General features: G+C 37.7%; 1 protein-coding gene across 1 annotated transcript in view; it reads left to right on the top strand.

Moving 5' to 3' along the window:
• The window catches only part of LOC115627354 (netrin-B), a 95,303-nt gene extending 74,644 nt beyond the window's left edge, over positions 1-20,659 (top strand). Inside the window, exons 2-7 of the mRNA XM_030523002.1 lie at positions 17,125-17,313; positions 17,534-17,683; positions 18,032-18,145; positions 18,236-18,301; positions 18,416-18,647; positions 18,900-20,659. Coding sequence (XP_030378862.1) covers positions 17,125-17,313; positions 17,534-17,683; positions 18,032-18,145; positions 18,236-18,301; positions 18,416-18,647; positions 18,900-19,041 — 893 coding nt within the window. The 3' untranslated portion in view covers positions 19,042-20,659. The remainder of the gene's footprint in view (positions 1-17,124; positions 17,314-17,533; positions 17,684-18,031; positions 18,146-18,235; positions 18,302-18,415; positions 18,648-18,899) is intronic.
• The last annotated feature ends 392 nt before the right edge of the window (positions 20,660-21,051 follow it).

Genomic DNA, 21,051 nt, shown 5'->3' with positions numbered 1-21,051 from the left:
ATTTGCCAAATTGCGTTGAAATAGAATCAAAAGTTTGAAAATTAGATTAAAATTTTAAATAAATTTTTTTAAATTTATATTTGACAACATACAAGTACTAAACTGCGGACAATGTAGAAAACACTGTTTTAATATCACCTATTAGGATTAATCAGATTAAGCTGGGCTGCTCGCTCACCTTGAGTTGAATCGGTTTAGGATTCGAAGGTGCTAAAAAATAGAGGAAAAATCGTCCTTGTGAAATAAACTGCAGTAGCAAGACTAGAAAAGTCTTCATTCAGTTGCCACACGATTGTTACTATTATTCAGTTAATAAATACACTTTATTATAATCTAACTCTGTAACAGTTATAGTGTTCGAGAGAAGGGCGTTCACACAGACAAACAAACAATTGATTTGCCTTAGCTACAGAATTGAGGGAGGCAGTTGAAAATAGGCCGCATTTATTTATTTAAATAGTAAACAACAAACAGATTTTCGTAGTTTGCTCAACGATTTTGACATTCGATGGCATAAATGCGAAGCCAAGTGCTTAAAATGCAAAGCTAAAAGCAATACACGTGTGTGTAGATGGGTTTTCTATCTCGATGTGTGTTAAGCGGCAAACAAAAGCTCTTGGAAAACATTGAAAATCCTTTTTCTAGACTACTGACACACAGACAGACAGACAGACAGAGAGACTCATACGATACGGACTTCTGCATTTGTGTGCATATTGACAAAGCAAAAAATTGTGTAGCAAGCAGAAGCAACAACAACTAAAACATTTGAAGCAACAACTACTCTGATACTAAGTACGACTGCATGTTAGTAGCCAATGTGGGTGGCCCCCAACAATACACTCCGAGAACGTTGACAATATGCAAGAAAAAAAACTACAAGTGTTAAAGAATATTTTCTATAGCTTTAAATGCTTTTCAAATTGAATTGATTTGTAACTTGGAAACTAATGTGAGGTTTTTGAAACCTTTTTGAATGTATTTAGTACTTGAGTGAGTGGACAAGTTTTCTTTTAAAGATTGATTTTTTAAATTGATCCAGGCCCTATTATTTCGATATGTTGTTGTATGTTGATGTGCATGTTTAAACACGTTTTTAGATGTAATTTATTTGAGAGACTTTAAATAGCCACAAGGGCGTACGCAGGGGGCGAGGGCAGGGTGGGGCCGTAGCCCCCCCCCCCCCCTAGAAAAAATGTTTCCATATAAAGTCGACCACACGTTCATTATTATGACGCACTATTTCGCCTTAAGATGGATCTGCGTTGGATTTGTTGAAGTTTTTTCATCGATCATATGCATAAATTATTTTTTAAATGCATTGGGCATTTTTTAATCAATATTTTAATTTTTTGGCCCCCCCCTTTGGTAAAAGCTGGGTACGCCCTTGAATAGCCAATTATATATTTGGACTAATGGACTAATACCACAGGTTCTTAATGTTTTTAATGTTATTTATTAAATTATTTACATACAGCTGACTATTTAAGTATTTTGTGTGGGGCCAAGCGTTATAGTCGAGGATGCCATTAGGGCAGTCTTGCGATTTGGGAAACCCTTCATACGATAATCTCTCTATCCATCTCTATTTTTTCACAATATTTGAATCACATCGATTTTTAGACCGTACTTGCTACGCTCTCAAAAATATATTAACTCTTTATTAATTGCAACGTTTACCTGAGAGTAATGGAAATATTTCCATTGCAACAGATTGTAAGGTTTTATTTTTTTCTCGCACCGGAAAAAGCCTTTGCATTTTTGAAAGCTGGCTGGATGTTGGCAGATCATTATTGGGAGACATATAGCACGTATATGGATACATATAATCTTTCGGTTCGAAATGCTATACAAAGATCATAAGCTAGTTGGCTATTAAATATTTCATTTATATATTTAAACAGCTTATGGAGTCTACTTATGGAACATAGGATATACATATAAACCATTAGCTGAAGCCTTACTTTAAGCTTAAAATATTGTTGAAGACACCTTTACCTTTGTTATAATTTTGAAATTTGCTTTCTCTTTTATCAGGCTTTAAGAATTAATAATAAATGAGAACAAGTATTTAAAAGTCATTGAACATTGATGAAAAATGTGTGCGAGCTTAAATTAAAAGATAACTGTTAATCTCGCAAAGCAATTCAATTCCAATACTTTCAATTATCTGACCAATGTTTCTTATGAAAAGGGAATACCTGAAATTGGTAATTATTTTTCTACAAATGGTTACTCTTTCATAGAGATTTGTTACTACATTAAATTTGTTAGCAATTTGTTGTGCGAGTGTAGACAATCTCTTACTGGAATTGGTATACTTAGCTGGTATATTTTTTCTGAGTGTAGCCTTTGTCATTGTTACAGTCGCATGCACACGAACAGTGCCAGCTAAGTAGGATATTATGGCCGGGCTGCTCTGCTATTTGTTAAGCTGGTTTACAAAACGCTCACAGAGCCTTCCTCTTCACTTGATTTACACGCCGTTGCAGTTGCACTTCCAGATGCGCGTTGCACGTTGCACGTTGCAGGCCTTGCAAGCTGATTGCTGCAACCGCATTCGCAGTCGCAGCAGTCGCAGGCGTTGGCTTTAAATTGTCACGCTGCACTGTCTGGGCGGGCAGCATCCGCCAAAGCCATAACCATAGCCATATAGCCGTCAGGGCTGCACAGTTTTAACCCAGAAACATAAATATTGAAATTTATTACGCGTCCTGTGTGTAAAGCCGTGCGCCACAAGGCATGAGGCATGGGGCACGCGGCACGCGGCGAGTAAACAAAATGCAGAAAGGGAGTGGAAACAAAACAAAACAAAGGCAGAAAGCAGAAAGCAGTCGCACAGAGCGAGAGCAAAGTGCAAAGGAAGCAAAAGGGATAAAAAGGAATATGCACATAACTGTTTATATGCAGAGCGCGACGTCGCATAATGGCAACGCCAACTGCATGTTTGTGTCTATGTGTGTGTGTGTGTGTCCTAAAAGCTTTTTGCGAAATAAAGTTAAAGTTCTCTGTAGTTACAGTCGCAGTCGCAGTCGCAGTCTGCTCAGCAGCTGTTGTTTGCTCGCTCGCTTGCCAGCAAACAAAGACTGCAAAAAATCAAGAGAAAGAAAAAAATAGAAGCAGTTAGATTGGTGGAAGGAGCTGTGGGAGTGTGGGAGTGTGGCAGCGGCCCCTACAACTTGGCTATGAAACACATAATGCATAAAAAGGGGTGCCTGTCTATATTTTAAAAAGGATATACCCACACACCCTTGATGGCCATAAAGTAAACTATGTTGTAACTCAATTGGTATTGAATTCCACCAAATAGCTTTCCATAAAGCGGACATGTCTTCATGGAGAACCAAATAGAATATAGCGCTCTATGGCGCATGTATTTCATGTCAAGATTAATACCACACCCATATACATATTTCATTTAAATGTGGTAATTAATTGCCTGAAAAGAAGAATAATGAAATTGTTTTCATAAACCATGCTTTTAAATAAATATGTTGCATTTTGAATATGACTATTAAAGATGCTGATCCACTTAGCGAAAACAGGGTTAACATCATTATATAGTTTACGATATTTGGTAAATTTAATTTTAAAAAAATATATCTTTATAACATTTGGAGGCAATCGGTGAATATTCTACTACCAAACACTTAATACTCTTGATTTTGCTAGAGAAACGGTAATATCTATACCTTCAATTTCATTTGCATAAATGTAATGCTTCTTAAAATCTTCCAAGATTTTTGGGTTGAGATATTTATCTAAATAAAAAGGCCATGACACCCACTCGTCTGATAATGGCGTGTCGTATATATCTTTTCAATAAAAATAATGTATTAAGTAAAAGGTTGATCAAAAATTTAATCTGCTAAAATTTAATTTATAATATTTTAAATTCCCACAATGCTTAATAGGGTTTGCTCACGTATTTATGTATGCCTCGAAAATGCTGTTTTCTTATTGGAATTCAATTTGGAAGCCTTTTCAGAAATCGCGTTCAATCAACACAAAATTGTCTTTTTGCTCATAAAATTGAATAAAATTGAATAAAAATGAATATTGTTTTATGAAAAAGTAAATAAGCATATTTTAATTATTTTCTCTTATCAGCATACATCTGAGACTTTACAAAGAGTATTTAAAAAGAAGTAATTATCTTATTTAAAGATTATCTATTAATCTACAAATTCTCAACAAGGGAGTGCTAGAATTCTTCATTAAAGCTAAAACTCATCGGCTATTAATCTGCTTAATTTTTATCTTCATCTACTGATTCCATTGCAGTGGTTAAGATAAAGTCAGATACTTTCATTTTTTTTTCTCTACAGGTGGTTGTAGCTTTAAAGATTTTGTATGATCTTGAACTCTACTTAAAGTTACATCCAATTGTGGCTCTGATATTCTTCATATTTTTTATTCCACTCAATTGTCTGGCAGTCGGAGTTCGCCTTCATTGTGCTCTCCCATCTGTTGTTAATTGCATGTTGAGTGAAGGGCGCGGAACGGGGCAGAGTTGCAGTAGGACTTGCAACAATCGTATCGCGAGTCCACAACCGGTTCTCCGCACAGTGTGACGCCCCATAAATCTCTCAATCATTTCAATGGCACATTGACAACACCGTTGGCCGCAACTTTAGCGACGATTCGCTAACTGTGCAGCGCGGCTGCTCTGCTGCTCTGCTGCTTGGCCGCCTGCTCGTGTGTCATCTCATCTCTGCGGGCTCTGTTGCAAGTGTTGCATGCCCCGTCGCTTTTTGGCGCACGCCTAAGACGTGAAATTAATGCAATTTACTTACAAAATGTGCCATTAAAAGCGCATAACTATGGGCACGTGAGTGGGTAACGAATGCGAGTGTATGTGGAGAGTGCTGCAAGAAAGTGAGGAGCGGAGAGATGAGTGGTTAGGGGAGGCGTGTGGAAGGGAGGGAAGGGGAGGGTAAGATTCGAGTAAGAGTAAGGCAATATGAGCTTGTCATTGCCGCAAAACTAAATCTTGCCTTGTAGCTTGTCTGCCCGACTTTCAGGCTTCCTCCTAGCTAGGCCAACTGGCTGGCAAGATTTCTGGCGTTGTCTTGACAACGACCATGCCATGTAAATACATATATACATATACATATACGTATACAAGTATGTATACATAGCTATGTATGTGTGTAATTTAATGCTGCTGCAGTTTTTGCAAGCCTTTCCTGGCCAGCCCGCCACAAATTACCCACCGAAGTTCGCCAAGCACATTTGGCTAAATCGCAGAATTTATGTCTTATGGAAATGCTCAAATACCAAAAAAATAAAAAAAAAAAACCGAGAAAAAAGAAATAGAGCCAAGCTGGCAATGCAGACGAAGCCACAGTCCGATGCTGAGCTAGAGCTGGCCGTGTGACGTGAGTGAGGATTAAAGACGATGTAAAAATAATTTTTTAAATACCAGTCTCTGTACTGCTGGACAATGACAGAGCTTTGTAGATTTCTTCCACTTCTTTATGTCTAATAAAATACCATTATTTATTGTTAAATTAAAATATTATTATATTAAGTATTATAAATTAGGAACATAATTTTGTTAATTTTTTTATTTCACTCTTTCTAGTTTTGTAATTCCATTTCGTATATTTTTTAAATAACGTTTTAAAATATATGCGTTATTAAGGAATTAATATTAAATTTTATTTGAATTACTTTCATCTATTTCAGTTTTTTTTGTTGCAAATTAATAATTATTTACTCATTTTTTGTCGACTGGGAATAATTTAATTTTAATTTTTTCACACTCTCATCTCATAACTAAATTTGCCTCTTAACTGGAGCCATTGCTGAACAGACTAAAAATATGAGAAGTTGAAGCTATATACTTTATATCTACTTTTTAGGTTTTTCTAAATTACATCAATAGTCTTTTAGTGTAAACTCTATGAACAAATAGGAAATGTTTTTAAATCGTATATTTTCATTAAAATTATGAGGGGTTCTAAGCAATAAATTATCAAATACACACATAATCTGGATATGTGGCAACTGAGAATAGTTATGTGCGTGATTGTGTTGTCGCTGCTGTGTCACGCGCCCATCTCTAATTGATGCTATAGCCAGTGACATTGGCAAAAAGGCAATGCTAATGTACGAGCCGTCAGTGTCGGGCGCACAATAGTTGGCCAGCTAGTCCGAGACGGATGCGGAGAGCAGGGCGATAGGAGCGAGCGACAGAGCGCTGGCGAAAGGGAACGGATAGGCAAGGGGGGAGATTAGGGGGGAAGTTAGACAGCCGCAGCGTAACTTAAAACTGATTTATTCCTCTTATTATTATTACCACTTCATATTATTTTTTTTTTCTTTCTTACTATTTCGATTATGCTTGTTATTATTTTTGCTGTGCAGCTCTTGCCATTAATTTCTTTGTGATTTTCCAATTTCCATTTACTGCCAGTTGGCTTAATAGTTTTTTCTTCTCGCGTTTCTGCTGCTGCAGCTCTAGCTCCAGCTGCTGCTGCCGTTGTTGTTGTTGTTTTAGCTATCTGAGGCTTCAAAGCAAATTATTCCTTAACTGTGCCAGCCATTGGCATGGCAAACTTTTCAATTCAATTACCAGCTGCCCATATATAACATGATTATGCACGTACGAGTGCAGCCCACATACTGGCACACACACACACACACACATATATATATATATATATATATATATATATTTGTATACACATTTGGTGATATCTTGTAGTTGACTGCAATTTTGGGTGCATGCAGTTATTTCTTCGAATTATTTTTCGTAATTTGTAAAAAGACGCGTGTGTTGGCGTCGACATCGCCTCATGACTTCGTCACTCTGTGGGGGTGTAGCCACAACAACAACGACAACAACAATCTACAACAACAACAATCTACAACAACAACAATCTACAACAACAACCTACAACAACTTATTGCCTGGCATTTGACATCTGATTTTCGAGGTGCGCTGCAAGTTCTATTTGAAAGTTGTTTTTTCTTTTTCTTTCTTTAATTAATGAGCAGAAATGCCGGTTGAGAAATTTTCAATCTACAGTAAATACACTTTAAGGCGAACCAATTGTTTAATATTTGGGTATAAAGTAATGGAAGATCTTTGAATACATCATTGCCGGCTTTCAAGTTTGTAGAATAGTATGATAACTTGATGATATATATATAATAATTAACAAAAATAATATACTCGTAACTAGTTATAAGTTATATATATTTGGAAGATTACAAATACACATAATTAGTTGCCCCATCCAGCTGCTTGGAATATGGTTAAAAGTTGTCCACAATTTATGATCAAAAAGAAAAGGAAAAAGGAAAGAATTTACAAGAGATTGATGTTGGAAATGTGTCGATAAATTTCAACGATCCAACTAAACCTTGAATACATTATTGGCATAGTTATTTAGATGCGTTCATTGACTTCATTTTCTGTTAATTGGTATTTGGAAAGTTTTCTTAGACGTATTATTGTAATAAGAAAGGAAACTTGAACTTTCTAAATATTTTCTAATACATTTATTTAAAAATCTCGCACGTTCTCACCATAAAACAAATTTAAGTGAGTGAAGAGAACTATTTTCTGGATTCTACTATTTATCAACTTCCGGTTCTCCTTTCCGAAGTACTCGCTGTACTTCTGGCACGCACTACAGCCATGCACTTAGAGAACGCGTCTCAGTCGATGCTAAAAATATAAATGTCGTGGCAGTCGAGCACCAAATTTTTTGGCAAGCCCCAAAAAATGAAGCGGTCAAAAAAATAAAAAAATAAAAATAAAGAAAGAGAAAAAAGTGAAAAAGAAGCGAGGCCAGCCAGACAATTGTCAACACAATCGGGGTGGGGCGCGTATCGCATATAACAGCAGATATCATAACAGCTTTAGCTCGTAAGCAACAGAGAGTGCTTGAAGATAGAAGACAACAAAAGAAACATGGGAGGAGACGCCACCGACATCGCCAGCGATGAGGACGATGATGAGGATGATGGCGATGGAGTTGGAGATGATGGCGTTGTCGTCGGGATGTTGAGATGTTCAGATGTTCAGATGTCGCCTTGGGTTGCACAGAAGTGGGCAGGAAAATTGAAAAATAAATAAAATTATGCGTCGCAGCACATTCAAAATCATCAGCAATATCGATGGATTGGAGTGGGTGCGAGAGGAGTGCGGTCTACTATACTTGTATGTGTATGCGATTGGGGCATGCCAGCGCATAAAGAAATAGCCGCCTACAACAACAAGCATCTAGCATCCACTCTGGTTGTGCAAGATGAGGCAGACGAAGCGCTTCACGCATCACTTGATTTTCCTATTCCTATTTTCATCAACGTTCGACGACGACAACGACGACGAAAATTTCACTCGAGCCCGATGGAAATGGCATCATTGAGAATTCAAATCACATCAAATTCTAAAATACACAAACCACGCAAATCGTCGCCAGAGCAAATAAAAATGCGAGTACATAAAAATAATAATAATAAAGAGGCGATGACAAGACGAGCAGCGGCGAAATATGAAGCCAGCCGAAAATGTTAAGCAAGTCACACGCAGGGCCCCACCAAAATAACAACAAAAAAATACAAAATAAGAGAAAAAAGGACAAAAAAGAAAAGGAAAAAAAATATATTTCTTGTCAACGGGCGGGAAAATTACACATAGCTGTAAAAATCTGTTCCCTGCGCCTTTCCCAATGCGAAGGATGCGACCAAAAGCCAACAAGCAACATTATTTTTTGTTGCCTCTATTTTATGCCGGCAAAGCAAATTTTGTGTCCCCACGCAAAGCAGCCTGGGGTAGAGGAGACCGAAGGATAGGAGGCGACCAGCACGAAAAGGAGAATTTGGCGATACGGCAAATTTATTTCTCCGGCATGGTGTTTGTGTGTGTGTGTGTGCGAGTGTATGAGCGTCTGGCCCATACACACCCACAAATTATGGTCATGCAAAGCGAAAAGAGTGAAAATTATGATAAAGCGCCTAGGACCCCCCAAGGAGGCCCACACACACACACTCCTGCCCCTCAAACCCTCTCAGCCGCTATAATGTGTGTGTGTGTGTGTGTGGGTGTGTGTGTGTGTGGGCCAACTGTTGTTATCAAATGAAATGTTGCGGTCGGGTTTTCTTTCTCTCTTTTTGCAGTCAAAAGTTACAAAAAAAGAGTGGAAAAAAATAAACGAAGAAAGTTATTATTGGAATTAGAAAATAAGAAAGGTCTAATCAATAAGTGACCCAAGTCGATCCTATATTAGCTATCGAAAAAATTCCACTTGCCTAAAATAAATGAGGAAAAGCAATAAGAAGCAACGATATGTTGCCCTACATGGAATATGAAATATAAAATGTTTTAGAATTAAATCAACTTTTAAATGAGTGAGCAGAGATTTAACAGCTCTTGCGAGCCCAATAATTAAACCTTTTTCAGGCAGAACATATAGAATAGATACAAGATTTTGAGTAATTTTGGTTTAAACACCGAAAATTTAAATAAAAAAAAATAAAGTTCTTTGAATGCAATTCTTCCCCACATGAGAGCCCGTTTTTCTTAATCTTAAGATTTTTAATACCAAAGAAAACTTTTAGTTTAAAAAAATATATGTATATTTAAAAACTAATGAATGGACGGAAACAGAGCTCTATATTAGTATTAGCTTACATGAGAAAAAGTAGCAAAAGAATCGGTCAGATTATTTCTAGTTTGTAAACAAATATTTGGCTAGAATAAATCGGCTAAATACCATACATACAAGTAAAACCGTATTAGTAAAAGAAATATTTTCTTAAACATAAAATGGAATACGAGTATAAACTACATGTTGTTTTTTTTGTAAATATATATATTAGGCCACCAATTGGAGAATTCTGTGCCCGCGAAGTGACTTAAATCGTTCTAGTTCGAACATAATACCCGAAAAGAAACGAAATTCATTGCAGACAAGAATGATGGCTCAAATTGTTTGCAAGTTTTGAGTCTGTTTCTAGAAGAAACTTCCCATAAGTTGAACTGCAGCAGCAAGTCCTTAGCAAATGCTATACAAGTATGTGCCTTTTTTTTATTAGCGAGCTCTAAATTCGCTCTGGAATGAGGTGCGTGCAGACTGTCTACGCACTTTCCCTCCCAGTTCCTATAACTCATTTGGTCAAATAGTCAGATGGCCTGTTCCACTTACCGCTAGTCTTGCCTGCACAAACTTTATGGCTTCCTATCTTGGCCACTGTTCCGCCTCCTTTTCAGTGGCTCCCTCTTCCTCGCGCTCTCTCTCTCTCTCTCTCTCTCTCTCTCTCTCCTCTCTCTCTCTCTCTCTCCTCTCTCTCTCTCTCTCTCTCTCTCTCTCTCTCTACGTAGCTGCCCAATCTTTTTTTCCTGCGCTGTGTTTGCTTAGATGCCAAAATTGATGAGCACGACTGCAACACACACACACACACACACAGACACATACGCACACACACTCATACAGAAATTTAGACATTTTGTAGTCAGTTTATAGATGGGCTCTGACTCGCTTCGTTTTCGCCCATATTTTGCATTTACAACAAACGGCCGCATAACTCGCGGTCCCGTCCCGCTGCCGACTCTGGCGTCGCCACTGCACAATGGAATTGAAAACCCAAATTGCTGGCCAAAAATCAATTCAAAGGTACAAGTACAACTAGTTCTGTTTTTAGACGGTCTTTTTTTACACGATTTTGATATAACAAAAAATTTCATATATATTTCTTTAGATTATCTCTAACCAATCACCTATTTTTGCGTATTATCAATGTTGTTGTTTCTGGCCCCAATCTACCGTGTAAAAACAGAATTAGGTGTACTTCAATGGCTATATACACTTGTTGCCAGATTCTGAGCACATCCGGGCAGACTGAGAATTTTGGAAACAAATATGTATTGCATGCTAAATAGTACTCGGACTATGGACTACAAGTATGTTGTTCCATTCAAGTGATTTTTGATGTATATACTTAACTGGTGAAATGTCTTCCATTCAAAAACGCCTCATCAACCAATAATCTTAGCTTTCTAAAAATCAAACCCATAGCACTTTGACTATAAATGTCTCGCATGGGTGCGTCTCTTGCAGTGGAAATGGCTTCATCTGTTTTTTTAATGCTTCAATTGATATATTTTTGAATGAAGTCGTTTTTAAAAATGTTATTTCAGGTTTTTTAACTTCAAAGCTGTTTTAATCGCCTGCAATACAAAAAGTCATGAATATAGAATATGGAATTGGTGTAGGATTGGGAGAATATTCGGCTAACAAAGCAACTACTACTAATATATAAGAATTTACAATTAAATGTTTTTACGAGATTAAATTCGCGTCTCCGTCTCAGTTTGGAACAAGAACATACTACTTTTAATTATTTTACATGTGTGTTATACAAGAATACACAAATGTTCTAATGTCCTTTAATAAAGAGAGCTCTTTAGTAGGTAATTTTTTTAAAATCGTTTAGTTAACAAAAAATTACGCCATTCTTCGCATTTCCGACATATATGTATATATTTTGTTTTTTGACCGAAATGTTGGCATTTGTATCCCAAGGTGCTTTGGGATTGGGCTTGGGTTTGGGTTTGGGGTCCGCTTCAGCGCTTATCTCATTGCGCCGACTGTTGTCCCATAGTTCGTCCACGGGTCCACGGATAGCTACGGCATCGGTCGGCATTGCAAAATGATTTTCACATGTTTTTCACTTCGCACTTTTGTTTGCATGTTTCTGTAGCTGCTGCTGCTGCTGCTGTTGTTGTTGTTGTTTTTCACGTCGTCATCAGCGCCGTAGTCTCTGTTGTTGTTGCTGTCGACATCAAAATCTGCGTACTCCTCTGCCTGGTTTTTAATTAAAAAGGCAGCAAAATTATGAACTTTTCTTTCTCGCCCGCTTGTAAATTTGTTGTTTGTTTTGGCTCTTGGTGGTTTTTGGCACGAAAGCCATATATCAAAAGAGCCTGCCAGCCAGCCAGCCAGCCAGCCGGCATCTGCTGCATGCGATATACAAGTACTCGTACATAAGTACATAGTATTGGGGAAATGGGAAAATCTTTTGCCAGCGCAGTCGGACTCAACCGTCGTAGTATTCGTACATATCTTGGCTGCATAATAACTTTTCACTGCCTCATGAGTAATGGGGCAATGTGGCGCTGAAAGCAGCGTGCCACTCAACACTCACAACACTCACCACTCAACACTCAAAATACTCAAAACACTCACACTAATTCCCCCGTGTGTGTCGGCAATCAAATGAACTGTAAAGAAAAATCGAAAATTCGCGTTTTATTGTTTCCAATTAAGCTGATTGAGTGTGTGTGTGTGTGTGAGTGTGTGTGTGTGTGTGTGTGAGGGTGTGAGTGTGCGTACGTGTGCATGGGACACGCTCGAGTTAATCCATGAACAGAACACACCCAATTCCAGCGACCAAATACAACAAATTTATGTGCTACTTTTAACTAATCGTCGAGATCGTCGCGTCGCATCGCGTCGCGTCTGCATTTTTATACATACGGGCACACTAATTGTTTGTCGATGCTTTTTATTTTATTTTTATAAAGCAGCCACAAATTTATGGCACAGACATAGCAATAGAATGGGTGCGCTATGTTGTTTCAAGTTGTCACATAATTATCTATCATACTATACTTGTGCCCCAATGGCTACAGTCGGCCCACCACATAAGCCACTCTGCCCTCTTTGTCGACTGCAATCGAACGGACTTTATGATCTGTAGACTTATTTATACATATAGGTATATCGCTCATTAAAATTTACCAAAGTATAACTAGTAATTAAACGAATGTATTGAATATTTTCGATGAAGTTGAATTAATTCATTTAATTTTTTAAAATTCATTTTCAATAATTACTTTAATATATTTAATATATTCAATACGGACATAGTATCTCTAATTTCTAAAACCATAAACTTAGCTGCCTGACTACAATCAATGAACAATTTGCATTCAACGGTCATCAAAATTATTTCCATTTAAATCACATATTTGTTCGGTATACCTAACAGAATTTCAGCAAGAAAATAGTTAAACAAAGCCTCCAAAACTAGGAAAATTTCAATTGATTAGAATCCGATACTCTTCTACTTTAAAATTAAAGTTGCTCTAAAATGCCTGGTTTAGTTATTCGAAAATAAAAAGGATTTATATTTTTGAATGAGATTTTAGTCTATAGGGATACTTTTTGATACTTTTCAAGAATATTGGAATATATGTGTGCATTCATTAAAGGTGCTTCTATTGAGATATGTTTCTAGTTTGAAATGTTTGCTGCAGATAGAGAATAGAATTTTTCAATTCCAAATTGTCAGTTCAAGTAGTATCAGTTGAAGATTTGTCCGACGCATAAAATATCGATAATAGATGGAAATAAGAATATCATCAAAAGGTGGTCAGAAAAACATATAAATAGTAACGATAACAAATTCAACTTAAAATATAAATAAAGTATTGATAACAAAAACATCTAATAATCCTGTTTACTCAGCACAATTTTTAGAATATAACAATCAACTATCAATTAATTGATAATTAAAATTTTGAAATCAATTGATAAAAATTGATAAAGCTAAAAAGCTATTCAATGTAGTCCGAACTGTATTCTTAGCAGAACATTCTCAACGGAAGTCTACAGTTAAGTTGTTTAACCTTCAACCTTGACAATTAACCCTTCTATAGCCCACTACAAGTATATATCTGAGGACTTAATGTCTACATACAAGTATATAGTAACAGAATAACGTATTTAACGAACATCCTTTCACATAGAAGTTCGACTGTATGATATAGCAATAGTATTCGACATGATATTGCATCATCGAGTCGGCCGGCAGCTCAATGGGCTTATCGAACGAGCACAGCAGTTAGCACTAAATACCGGGAATCAACTCAATTACAATGCGTGTCAAAGGCAATAATAATGCAGTGCTAGGGAAAAAACGCATTTGAGTGAGAAAAGGAGGTAATGGGATTTTTTATTCTTCTCGCATTATCCCCATTATTATTATTATCATTAAAACGATATGAAAAGACAGTCGCATGGCCATGAAGATGATGAAGCGTGGGCGTTGGGGCACATCATTGAATCCAATGAACAGTGCGAATCAGAGTGGTGGATGCGGTGGGTTGAGGGGCAGGGGCAGAGGCAGAAGCAGGAGAGTGGGAAGCAGAAACAAGTTAAAATGAAATTCATTTTCATTTGCGAGAATGATGCGAACATGCGCGAAGCATTGGACATTGCACATGCTTCGATATCGCGCCTTGCAGTTGCCAAGGATAAGGGCATGTCAATAAGCATTAAGGAGCATTGCAATTGCGAGTTTCGAATGCGCCATTGTCATCATCACAGTTACTGCACATTGTAGTTGTCGCTGTCATTGTTGTCATGTTGTTGTTCTTGTTGTTGTTATTTGGCAAATAAGCAAGCGGACAGGCATTGTTGTCATCGGTCTCATCCTCATGCTCGTCCTCGTTCTCGTTCTCGTCCTCATCATCGTTCAGCAACGTCGATGATGCAGACATAAGATATGAAAAATATGAGGCTGAAGCACAAACTATAACAACAATATGCGTGCCACAATCTCAGGCAGTACAGGCCAGGCCGGGCCAGGCCCGGACCCAGCCACAGACCCGAGACTCAAGCCAACGCCAGACTGTCCCAATGGCATAAAGCAGGCGCTCATGCGTGTGTTACTGTCTCTGTACTAGAGATGGGTGCGTGATTACTCTGACAGTGGAAAGAATGAATGGGAATTGAGCTTACACGATTGTGAAAGAAATATGATGAAAAGTAATTTGGAAGTTACTAAATTATATAAAATTCTATCTATTTTATGTATATAATTTTTATAGATTATTTAAATAACACTTGCTATGACAAAATATCGGAGAAATCATGAAAAAATAGCATCGATGTTCTTAAAGGAGATAAAAAAATACTAGTTATACGAACGGGTGTTCAGCGAATTGAAGAATAAATGCCTGAATTAGTAAAATAAATATATTAAAATGTTCTTGAACTCATCGATGCCTTTTTGAAATAGGAAGGTTCAGGTCAAAGTTCGCTTTGAAAAATTGTGGCGAAGTGTATGTTCTGCCTTAAACCAATGAGTTAAATTATTTTAGACTATCCATTTGTCTCAATGTATGAACGCAAATATTGGAAAAAGAATGAGAGATAGAGCCTGGAAAACCTACATGAAGGTTCATTGATGAATTCTGTATTTTCTGTATATGATTATGATTTTCGATTTTAAGGTTCAAGCACTAATCAAACAACGTGTTGGTGTTTTAGCACGCACCCATCTTTAGTTCTGCCGTCCTGTCAATGCGTGGGCATTGGAATGAACGCTTTATATGCACATACATATATACAATACATATTAAATACGCACACAGACATCTACAATATTAATATGTATAAGTATGTATGAGTTGTGTTGTTGCTGCACTTGCTACCCAGCAGCTCCCGCTTGGCATAAATCACGCTTAATGCCACGCAGCATCTAGCAACAGCAAACAAAAACAACAACAACAACAACAACAACACCAGCCTTAAAAGGCAACAAATATAGCGAAGTGAAGTCAACCTCGTCGTCGTCATCATCATCATCGTCCTTTGCACATAAATTGCAGTCAAGTGCTGCCAATTAGTTTGAAAATTATGATATGGCCAACTAATTAAATGAGTGCTGCAAAGCATAAAAATGTTCATATAGTAGCTACGAGTGTAAAGATACATGCACAAAAATATATACATATAGTATATGTATAAAAAAGAGGGAGAGAGTTTAGCAATAAATACCACAACAACAAGAAGTGAAAAGCAACAAAATCAATAAAGCCTGGACTTTCCACCATGCCAAGTACAGGTGCTTTGCCTAACAATGAGAAGATGATGGAGGAAGTGGCTGACTACATTTTCATCAATCAACAACAACAGCAGCGCTTCAACAATCAATCATACGTACACACACACACACACACACACACACACACACACACACTCACACTTAAGTTGGCCAACCCCGGGAAAAAGCAAAAAGAGTAGCTTCGCAATGTCTATGATTATTAATTATTTATAGAAAGTGCCGTTGCCATTACATGATTAGATTACGCATGGCTCAGATCGAGCAACCCTTTGGTACTCGTAGTTTAAGGATATTTCTACTGCTACTTATAGAGTCATCGACATACCGCCAAAATGGTTTTAGGGGCTTTGCAGACAATTGGTAATTGAAAAGGCAACTTACAGTTGCGGTAGCAATCGAATTTCCTTAAATAACATATATGTGTTGTCCACTACAGTAAGTTTGTATCCTCCCCTACTACTTGTATTTTATTGCAAATACTATAAAATAAGTAAGTAATAGAGTATAGCATTATTTGCTACTAAGGGTTGTCGAATTAAAACAAAAGTGGACTTGCTGCAGGAAGTATTGATTTAAAGCCGTTTTAAAGTCTAATATTTAGCTAGAACTGCCCACTAGTGATTCAGTAATGACTTTTACCTACGACGAGAATTAAGTCATTCAATAAATAACTGATTAATTACGATAGAACACTCGCTTTTGTGAGACATTTTGTCTACCTGTATAGCCACTAGTGACCCAGTGATTATTACAATTAATATTAAATTAATTAAATTAATAACTGATATAAATAGATCTCTCTCATTTACCAACTGGTGAGCAGTTTGACTGTCTACCTGTATAGCCACTAGTGACCCGTTGATGATGCTCACAACAAGTCTGCTTACAATTCATTAATTAAATAAATAACTGATTAAGAGAGATTAAAATTAACTTCTCTTGTTATCAAGCAGTCTGAGTACTATCTACCTGAACAGCTAGTAGCTCCCAATTAGTGAGCCTTTTGACTGTCTACCTGTATAACCACTAGTGACCCATTGATGATGCTCACACCAAATCTGGTTACAGTTTATAAATTAAATAAATAACTGATATAAATAGCCCTCTCTTATTGCCGAGCGCTCTGAGCACTATTTACTAGTGCTGGTGACCCCCTGTTAACCGAATTTTTTGCTTCATTACTTTTAAGTATTCTCGTAGCTCCTTCCACTCACTAATCAATTACTTTCTCTCTATCTCCATCTCTACTTGTAGTCTGTCAATGTAATGGACATGCACGTCGCTGTCGGTTCAACCTGGAGCTGTACAAGCTGTCGGGACGTGTGTCGGGAGGTGTTTGCTATAATTGCCAGCACGATACGACTGGACGTTATTGCCATTATTGTCGCGAGGGCTACTATCGGGATGCTAACAAGCCGCCGAATCATCGCAAAGTCTGCAAACGTAAGTATCCGACAGTTGTGGATCTGAGGCTGATTGAATAACAAGATGCTGCAAACATTGATAAGAGATATGTCATCAATCAGTTCAGACAAGTGTTAATGCAATAATGTCAACTGTCAACTGGACGGACTGACAGACGGTTAATGCTTAATGAGGTTTTTTTTCTTTTTTTGACACTAACTTGTCTCTCCATGTTCTTGCTTTTATGTTACCCCCTAAGGCTGTGACTGTCATCCTGTGGGCTCTACGGGCAAAACGTGCAATCATTTGAGTGGTCAGTGTCCTTGCAAGGAGGGCGTCACCGGCTTAACCTGCAATCGTTGTGCGCGAGGCTATCAACAGACACGTTCCCATGTGGCTCCATGCATCAGTAAGTACCCCCATCTATCACTCAGAAACAAAATGGTTCCAAGCAATCGATTGCAATATTTCTTGCCTATTTAAGATGTGTATTTATTCCTAAGACTAATAACTTAATCTAATGAAGTGAGTTTGATGCAAAGTTGAGAAATCTTTGAAAACTCTTTTTAAATATAAAATGTAAACTATATAAACTTCTTACCAGCTTTGGGCTTTTATTTGGAAAGCTTTTCATAAGTTTATTATTGAGCATTGTTCTCTATATGTTAACTAATAGATACGTAGTTTTTCTCTGAGTGTACGCTCTCGCTCGCACACCCTTCTAACACAACTGTCAACATTCACTTGCAATTAACAGAAGTGCCCACAAATGCGAATATGATACAAGCGGAGAGCGCCGGCGGTGGCGGAGGCGGAGGCGCAGGGGACTACAAAGATGGTGGCGGCACGCAGGCCGAGGAAATGAAAAAGTGTAAGTAATAAAAAGGGAAGAGAGAGAGAGAGAGAGAGAGAGAGAGAGATAGGGACAGAGATGCTAAATAAAATTACTCCCCTTTTGCAGATTGTGGCAAATGCAAGGCCAGCCCCAAAAAGCTGAATCTGAATAAGTTCTGCATGGAGGACTATGGTGCGTATGCGTAACATTTTACTTTGACAGCACATTTGGTTGAACAAACGCCTTTTCCCCTCTTTCCCTCTTTCCCTCTCTCCCCATTCTCCCTCCCCCCCTTTGTCACTGCAGCTATATTGGCCAAGGTCATTGGACACGATCGCGCTTCGCAGGACATTAGCACCGAAAAGTTTTCGATTGAACGACAGAACGAAATTTATAAATATGAGATAAACATTCAGACGATTTTTAAACGCAACCCCATGTCGGGCACTACGAGTTCGCTTCTAGGACGCGGCAATATGATGCTGCTGGTACCGCGCAAGAGCATCGAGTGCCAGTGTCCAAAGATCAAGTTAAACAAGTAAGTAGAGTGTGAAAGAAATGCCCTTAAAATTTTAAATTCTCAGCCAATTGCTCAGGAGAAGTGGCAGTTTATTTGCTTTTTATTTATTTTTTTTAATTTTTTGACTCTTTACATAATAACTATATTGTTATTGTGCAAAATGTTTTTAAACCCAACAAATGAATGGCTTCTTCTTTCTTTTTTTTCGGAATTTAATCGAATTCGGAAGCTGAAACCAATGCAAACTTTTGTTCTCATATTTGCTTACAGATCATATCTGATACTTGGCCGCGACTCGGAGGCAGCGCCCGGCTATTTGGCAATTGGGCCCAGCTCTGTGGTGCTCGAGTGGAAGGACGAGTGGTCGTTGCGCATGAAACGCTTCCAGCGGCGTGCGCGCAAATGTAGTTGAATCGAACCGGAAACGGAATATGTCAGAGCGGATTTCAATTTCATTCACTTGGCTAGGTATCGGTTTTTGTATAAATTGTACAGTTTACTCAAGTTTTTGACCTTTTTCGGCATCATGCTATAAGTACTACTACTACTACTACAACAACAACTACTCACTCCTCCGTAAAAGTCGTAGCTCACAACCCAATACCCTAACACCCCAACTCCCTAAATAGCAAACAAGCAAGCAAAGAAACAAACAAACAAACAAACACACACTATAGTCAGCAAACTACTCGTATAACTGAAAAGTAAAATGCAAACAGCGGAGTTCCAAAGTTCACAGCTCGCTGTTGGTATCTATGCTAATTAGCGGCATGCTCTAGTCTCTAGACCCACTTTATTCCCATCCGATTTTGCCTGCCATTCCAGGCATACACGAAAGCCAATCAAATGCTAATTACAGTTAATCATGTGTGCGTGTGTGTGTATATACGAGAGTAAAAGAGACAGAGAGAGAGAGAGAGAGGGAGAGAGACCAAACACACATTGAGGACACAGACAAAGTTAGTTACGAGTTTATAATCAATTGCAAATGTACTTACCAGATGTTTTTGGCTTCAAGTTGCTGCAAGTTTTCAAATTGAGGAGCTTAAGCAAAGCAGCACAGATGCCCCATTAATAGTCATTCACACTCACTCACCCACTCATTTACATACTCACTTATTGTTCTCTTCGGCACTCAATCAGCTTCATAAACAAGCGAACAAATCAGGTCGCATCTGCATCTCTATCTGTATCTGTGCGTGCTTCAAATCTGCTCAAAGTTATGGCGAACTGCAACAAATCTCTGTTTAATTGCTGATTTCAAATAAATTATGAAATGCATCGCAATTTACTGAAACATTAACGCTCAGTCGGCATTGTACTTATAGACATATAGTCGTCGTTATTACTCCTTAATGCAATACAAGGTTTGTAGTTCTTTTCTAGCTCTTTTTAAACTTTTTTTTTAGTTTCATAAATCTAAAAGTAATCAAAGGTGCAAATGCATACTTAACCCTTAGATGAATAGCTTTTATTTAACTTCTTCTCTAATTAGCCAATACCAGTCCCCACTGACTCTTTTATTATTTCCTGAACAGAGTTCCATGTCAATACAATTTGAATTAACAATCGAAATACATTTATAGTATCTGTGTAAGCTATCAAATTTTCAGATTGATGGCTTGCAACCGAATCGGTTTTTCGGTTTCTTTTTCCAATTGAAATTCAAGGCCAGTCAAGAAATCACCGTCAGCCCCCGTGGCCGAAACCCGATTGTTTGGAAATAAAGCGACACGTCAATAATTTCTAATTTAATTTGTTTTAGGCGCTAATTGCTTCATTTGATTTGCCAAATTATTATTGATATTTCTGTCATTTGCTTTTGTTATTGGCTCCACTAATTTAAATGTATATACATATGCATACAAGTATGTACTATACTCGTATATACAATGGTGATAGCCTTTGTTGTTTTTATTGCCGTCGATGCTAATTATGCAAACATGCCTATGCCCATTTCGGTTAGTTTTATTTTCACGCGCTTTTGCATAACAACAGATGTTGTTGTTGCTGTTGTTATTGTTGGCACAACCAGAAGACTCAAGAAAATTGATATGCATATAAAAATGTAAAATTAATTTAAAGCGCATTTATTTTAATTCAATTTCCAATTCGAATTATGCATGCAAATTGGCGACGCATCAGTTTTCGAACGGCAGCACCAACCAGACAATGAAAATGAATGAAATTAATGATCGTGAGAGGCGGACGGGTAGGGAAAGGGAGAGGGAGGGGCAAGGGGGGGGGGGGGAGGCGCACAAAAAGTGTTGTAACTTGTTATGCGCTACAGTCAGCAATGACTAAAATGAACCCAAACCAAGCATTCTGCGACACGATCAACACTTTGAAAGCCTTTTCAAATAAATCAAATACTTCATTTATGTTAGGTTCGATGTTAAAGTATTACAATTTCCCTATTATC

This window comes from Scaptodrosophila lebanonensis, unplaced genomic scaffold, assembly GCF_003285725.1.
Source record: "Scaptodrosophila lebanonensis strain 11010-0011.00,11010-0021.00 unplaced genomic scaffold, SlebRS2 tig00000092-arrow-pilon, whole genome shotgun sequence".
NCBI lineage: Eukaryota > Metazoa > Arthropoda > Insecta > Diptera > Drosophilidae > Scaptodrosophila > Scaptodrosophila lebanonensis.
This window is presented reverse-complemented; position numbering and strand designations above follow the sequence as displayed.